The 7,500-nt window shown below is 38.7% G+C and overlaps 1 protein-coding gene across 1 annotated transcript in view; it reads right to left on the bottom strand.

The window, feature by feature from the left end:
* The window catches only part of LOC311115987 (rho guanine nucleotide exchange factor TIAM1-like), a gene marked incomplete at both ends in the record, with an annotated part of 81,458 nt that overhangs the window by 70,325 nt on the left and 3,633 nt on the right, over positions 1-7,500 (bottom strand). Inside the window, 2 exons of the mRNA XM_084191121.1 lie at positions 1,601-1,705; positions 5,835-6,005. Coding sequence (XP_084047247.1) covers positions 1,601-1,705; positions 5,835-6,005 — 276 coding nt within the window. The remainder of the gene's footprint in view (positions 1-1,600; positions 1,706-5,834; positions 6,006-7,500) is intronic.

Genomic DNA, 7,500 nt, shown 5'->3' on the forward strand with positions numbered 1-7,500 from the left:
GTTACCTTCAGACAAGTCCTGTGACACTTGTGGGGGTCGTAGAGTCTCCCCATTCCATAGAGTGGTCATACTAGTTTGTAGGCCAAACCGTTCGGACGCTACAGACGTTGTCGTGAGAAGGCCGACTTTGTCTCATGGTCTGACAAACCAAATTTCTTCAGCCTCCTGAGGTTGAAGAGGCTCTGTTGCGCCTTCTTCACCACACTGTCTGCGTGGGTGGACCATTTCAGTTTGTCAGTGATGTGTAAGCCAAAGATCTTGAAGCTTTCCACCTTCTCCACTGTGGTCCCATCGATGTGGATAGGGGGGTGCACCCTCTGCTGTTTCCTGAAGTCCACGATCATCTCCTTTGTTTTGTTGACGTTGAGTGAGAGGTTATTTTCCTGGCACCACACCCCAGAGCCCTCACCTCCTCCCTGTAGGCGGTCTCGTCATTGTTGGTAATCAAGCCTACTACTGTTGTGTCGTCTGCAAACTTGATGATTGAGTTGGAGGCGTGCTTGGCCATGCAGTCATGGGTGAACAGGGGAGTACAGGAGGGGGCTGAGCACGCACCCTTGTGGGGCCCCAGTGTTGAGGATCAGCAAAGTGTTTCCTACATTCACCACCTGTGGGCGGCCTGTCAGGAAGTCCAGGACCTAGTTGCACAGGGCTGGGTTCAGACCCAGGGCCCTGAGCTTAATGATGAGCTTGGAGGGTACTATGGTGTTGAAGGCTGAGCTGTAGTCAATGAACAGCATTCTTACATTGGTATTCCTCTTGTTCAGATGATGTTGAAATGTTGAAGTTGAAATGGTTCTGGAATAGTGGAGGCAGCTCCTGTTTTCTTTGTGACTTGCGGTAACTCTCTGTGTTTCTAAATCAATAGTTGTTTAGTTGTCCGAAAATGTCGGAAACATTAACTTGAACAGAGAGAGAACACCCCCTTTTCACATGTGAGGACAATAATATGTTTTCACCTCACATGTGAATTGCAGATTCACATGTGAAATTAGCAGTTTCACATGTGAAAAACCTTCAAATGTTGTCACGTGTAGTTTCATGGTATCACACATTGACATTTTGCATCTCCATGTTGTCACATTTTATTTGACATGAGATCAAGTTTCACGTTATCACATGTTGCTTTTACATGTTGTCACGTGATCACATGTGAAATGCATGTGGTTTCTCCGTAAGGGTACACAAAGATTGCACTCTGAGAATAGGTTTATTGTGTTAAGCGCTCTCTATGAAAAATGACAGCACAGTAGATTAGGTTATTGGGGTTAAAGTGTCTGAGGATCTTTAACCAACACGACGTTACACACACACACACACACACACACACACACACACACACACACACACACACACACACACACACACACACACACACAAACACAAACACAAATACAAATACAAACACAAACACAAACACACACAAACACAAACACAAACACACACACACACACACACACACACACACACACACAAACACACACACAAACACACACAAACAGTCCTCCTGTCCTTCTATTCTCCTATCCTTCTATTCTCCTATCCTTCTATCCTTCTATCCTTCTATCCTTCTATCCTTCTATCCTTCTATTCTCCTCACCAGATCAGAGACGTCCTCCTCCGGTTTGGGGACATATAGCAGCAGCTGTTCCTCTACACACACCTTCAGACGCAGGTAGACGCTAGACGGGTCCAGTTTATAGGCCTAGGGATAGAGAGAGAGAGAGAGAGAGAGAGAGAGGGAGGGGGTGAGAGAGGAGAGAGAGAGAGAGAGAGAGAGAGAGAGAGAGAGAGAGAGAGAGAGAGAGGAGAGAGAGAGAGAGAGAGAGAGAGAGAGAGAGAGAGAGAGGGAGGGGGTGAGAGAGGGAGAGAGAGAGAGAGGGAGGGAGATAGAGAGGGGGAAACGGAAAGAAAGGAGAGAGAAAGAGAAGGAGAGAGAGAGGAGGGAGAGAGAGAAGGAGGGAGAGAGAGAGAGAGAGAGAGAGAGAGAGAGAGACATTTAACCTCTGAATTGTGGAGACTAACACCAGGGGATGAGGATTTTCTAGAATAGTGGCCAATTAGTTTATGTAAATATTGAAGAGTGTGGGGCTGAGATTGAAACCCTGGCTAAGATTGGGGTTATGAGGCCTTGGTTCCAAGGAGATAGAGGGTTAAAGGGAGGGACAGTGCCTTCAGAGAGTATTCACACGTTTTTTTCTCAAATGTTGTTGTGGTACAAAGTGGGATTAAAATTGATTTAATTGTAATTTCTTGTCAACTATCTACACAAAATAATCTGTAATGTCAAATTGGAAGAACATTTTTAACGTTTATAAAAAGATATATATGGAAAGTAAAACACTAATATACGGTATTTTGATACGACAAGTATTCAAGTTTACATACACTCAATTAGTATTTGGTAGCATTGCCTTTAAATTGTTGGGTCAAACATTTCGGGTAGCCTTCCACAAGCTTCCCACAATAAATTGGGTGAATTTTGGCCCATTCCTCTTGACAGAGCTGGTGTAACTGAGTCAGGTTTGTAGGCCTCCTTGCTCGCACACGCTTTTTCAGTTCTGCCCACAAATGTTCTATAGGATTGAGGTCAGGGCTTTGTGATGGCCACTCCAATACATTGACTTTGTTGTCCTTAAGCCATTTTGGCACAACTTTGGAAGTATGCTTGGGGTCATTGTCCATTTGGAAGAACCATTTGCGACCAAGCTTTAACTTCCTGACTGATGTCTTGAGATGTTGCTTCAATATATCCACATAATTTTCCTTCCTCATGATGCCATCTATTTTGTGAAGTGCACCAGTCCCTCCTGCAGCAAAGCACCCCCACAGCATGATGCTGCCACCCCCGTGCTTCACGGTTGGGATGGTGTTCATTGGCTTGCAATCATCCCCCTTTTCCTCCAAACATAATGATGGTCATTATGGCCAAACAGTTCTAATTTTGTTTAATCAGACCAGAGGACATTTCTCCAAAAAGTACAATCTTTGTCCCCATGTGCAGTTGCAAACCGTAGCCTGGCTTTTTTATGGCGGTTTTGGAGCAGTGGCTTCTTCCTTACTGAGCGGCCTTTCAGATTATGTCGATATAAGACTCGTTTTACTGTGGATATAGATACTTTTGTACCTGTTTCCTCCAGCATCTTCACAAGGTCCTTTGCTGTTGTTCTGGGATTGATTTGCACTTTTCGCACCAAAGTACGTTCATCTCTAGGAGACAGAACGCGTCTCCTTCCTGAGCAGTATGACGGCTGCGTGGTCCCATGGTGTTTATACTTGCATACTATTGTTTGCACAGATGAACGTGGTACCTTCAGGCATTTGGAAATTGCTCCCAAGGATGAACCAGGCTTTTGGAGGTCTACAATTATTTTCTGAGGTCTTGGCTGATTTCTTTTGATTTTCCCATGATGTCAAGCAAAGAGGCACTGAGTTTGAAGGTAGGCCTTGAAATACATCCACAGGTACACCTCCAATTGTCTCAAATTATGTCAATTAGCCTATCAGAAGCTTTCCAGAGCCATGACATCATTTTGTGGAATTTTCCAAGCTGGCACAGTCAACTTAGTGTATGGAAACTTCTGACCCACTGGAATTGTGATACAGTGAATTATAAGTGAAATTATCTGTCTGTAAACAATTGTTGGAAAGATTACTTGTGTCATGCACAAAGTAGATGTCCTAACTGACTTGCCAAAACTACAGTTTGTTAACAAGAAATGTGTGGAGTGGTTGAAAAACGGGTTTCAATGACTCCAACCTAAGTGTATGTAAACGTCCGACTTCAACTGTAGATACTTTTTGGGGGAAAACCACAGGCCTTTAAAAGGAAAGAATTCAACAACCATGGAAGAATCTCAATTGAACACTCCTCGCGTCCTCTCTCCTCGCCTCCACAAAACCCATTGCAGGAGAAAGGGAGAAAAGGTCAGAGGGGAGGGACCTTTAGCTATCTCATCTGTTGGGTTTTGAGAAGGAGAGAGGAGTATGCAATTGAGATTCTCTCCATGTCTCTGTCACTAACAAATACAGTCATGGGTTGTAACTCTACAATTCACTCAAAAATAATAGGCACCATGGGAAATATGCAAATTAGGCTTTACACCATATAACGTTAAAACAACACTCAAAATGACTTAGTGTAACAGTGTTTTGTTTAACACTAATAGGAGTTCTCTAGATTAACACGAATAGAAATAACACTAATAGGATTTATCTCTAGATTAACACAAATAGAAATAACACTAATAGAACTTATCTCTAGATTAACTCCTATTTGTGTTATTTCTATTCATGTTAATCTATAGATAAATCCTATTAGTGTTATTTCTGTTATAGTGTTAATCTAGAGAACTCCTATTAGAGTTATTTCTATTCTAGTGTTAATCTAGAGATAACTCCTATTAGAGTTATTTGTATTCTAGTGTTAATCTAGAGAACTCATATTAGTGTTATCTCTAGATTAACACTATAATAGAAATAACACGAATAGGAGTTATCTCTAGATTAACACTAGAATAGAAATACCACTAATAGGAGTTATCTCTAGATTAACACTATAATAGAAATAACACAAATAGGAGTTATCTCTAGATTAACACTATAATAGAAATACCACTAATAGGAGTTATCTCTAGATTAACACTATAATAGAAATACCACTAATAGGAGTTATCTCTAGATTAACACTATAATAGAAATAACACGAATAGGAGTTATCTCTAGATTAGCACTATAATAGAAATAACACGAATAGGAGTTATCTCTAGATTAACACTATAATAGAAATAACACAAATAGGAGTTATCTCTAGATTAACACTATAATAGAAATAACACTAATAGGAGTTATCTCTAGATTAACACTATAATAGAAATAACACGAATAGGAGTTATCTCTAGATTAACACTATAATAGAAATAACACTAATAGGAGTTATCTCTAGATTAACACTATAATAGAAATAACACGAATAGGAGTTATCTCTAGATTAACACTAGAATAGAAATACCACTAATAGGAGTTATCTCTAGATTAACACTATAATAGAAATAACACGAATAGGAGTTATCTCTAGATTAACACTATAATAGAAATACCACTAATAGGAGTTATCTCTAGATTAACACTATAATAGAAATAACACGAATAGGAGTTATCTCTAGATTAACACTATAATAGAAATACCACTAATAGGAGTTATCTCTAGATTAACACTATAATAGATAGATTATCTCTAGATTAACACTATAATAGAAATAACACGAATAGGAGTTATCTCTAGATTAACACTATAATAGAAATAACACGAATAGGAGTTATCTCTAGATTAACACTATAATAGAAATAACACGAATAGGAGTTATCTCTAGATTAGCACTATAATAGAAATAACACGAATAGGAGTTATCTCTAGATTAACACTATAATAGAAATAACACGAATAGGAGTTATCTCTAGATTAACACTATAATAGAAATACCACTAATAGGAGTTATCTCTAGATTAACACTAGAATAGAAATAACACGAATAGGAGTTATCTCTAGATTAACACTATAATAGAAATAACACGAATAGGAGTTATCTCTAGATTAACACTAGAATAGAAATAACACTCAAGTCTAATGCAGTATACATTTTTGAAACCACAGAGTGTTACATTAACACTCATCATAATGTAACACTATAATCAGAGTCGTTTTTACACTCTGTAGTGGGACCATATGTACTCTGAGATAGTGTTAAAATGAATTCTTTATGTGTTGATTTAACACTGAAAAATGTGTAGTGTGTAACATGTCTAATCTATGTAACGTGATCTAAGTAACCCACCTTGCAGACGTTGTCCAGTATGTCTGGTGCAGTCTCCCCTGGTTGAATGACGGCTAGTACAGGCTGCTCGTTAGGTAGACACACCCAGGATGGGGCCAGGTAGTCAGGAACCCAAATCTCACTGTCCACGTTGTCCTGGGGAAGACTTTTCACCGAACCCTCCTCCTCCTTCTGGATGTGAAAACAGGGGTTTAAAAGGAGAAAATGAATTAAAATTATAACAAAATAAATAAATACTATTACCTGAAATACTCCATACTATTACTGAAATACTCCATACTATTACCTGAAATACTCCATACTATTACCTGAAATACTCCATACTATTACCTGAAATACTCCATACTATTACTGAAATACTCCATACTATTACCTGAAATACTCCATACTATTACCTGAAATACTCCATACTATTACTTAAAAATACCCCATACTATTACTGAAAAATACCCCATTCTATTACTGAAAAATACCCCATATTATTACTGAAAAATACCCCATACTATTACTGAAAAATACTCCATACTATTACTGACAAATACTCCATACTATTACTGAAAACATCCCATACTATTACCTGAAATACTCCATACTATTACTGAAAAATACTCCATACTATACTGAAAAATACTCCATACTATTACTGAAAAATATCCCATGCTATACTGAAAACATCCCCGCATACTATTACCTGAAATACTCCATACTATTACTGAAAAATACCCCATACTATTACTGAAAAATATCCCATGCTATTACTGAAAATATCCCATACTATTACCTGAAATACTCCATACTATTACTGAAAAATACCCCATACTATTACTGAAAAATACTCCATACTATTACTGAAAAATACTCCATACTATTACTGAAAATATCCCATACTATTACCTGAAATACTCCATACTATTACTGAAAAATACCCCATACTATTACTGAAAAACTCCCCATACTATTACTGAAAAATATCCCATGCTATTACTGAAAATATCCCATACTATTACCTGAAATACTCCATACTATTACTGAAATACTCCATACTATTACTGAAAAATACTCACACTATTACTAAAAATACTCCATACTATTACTGAAATACTCCATAATATTACTGAAATACAACATACTATTACTGAAAAATACCCCATACTATTACTGAAAATACCCCATACTATTAATGAAATACTCCATACTATTACTGAAAAATACTCCATTCTATTACTGAAAAATACCCCATACTATTACTGAAAATACCCCCATACTATTATGAAATACTCATACTATTACTGAAAAATACTCCATTCTATTACTGAAAAATACTCCATTCTATTACTAAGGCAACATGCCAGTTCTGCATGATCTCACAGTAGATTCATCTGTGCAGCTGTGCAGACCTATCTAAGTCAATACCAGTCACATGAATGGCTTGTGTTCCAAATGGCACCCTATTCCCTATATCAGTGTTTCCCAACTCCTGTCCTCCAGGGCCCCCAACAGCAAACATTTCTGTTGGTGGCCATCCTGCCTGTCCACTAAGACTAACCATCCTGCCTGTCACTAAGACTACCATCCTGCCTGTCACTAAGACTACCATCCTGCCTGCCTGCCTGCCTGCCTGCCTGCCGCCTGCCTGCCTGCCTGCCTGCCTGCCTGCCTGCCTGCC

Source organism: Coregonus lavaretus (genome assembly GCF_964263955.1).
Source record: "Coregonus lavaretus genome assembly, contig: HAP1_SCAFFOLD_2158, whole genome shotgun sequence".
In the NCBI taxonomy this organism is placed as follows: Eukaryota; Metazoa; Chordata; class Actinopteri; order Salmoniformes; family Salmonidae; genus Coregonus; species Coregonus lavaretus.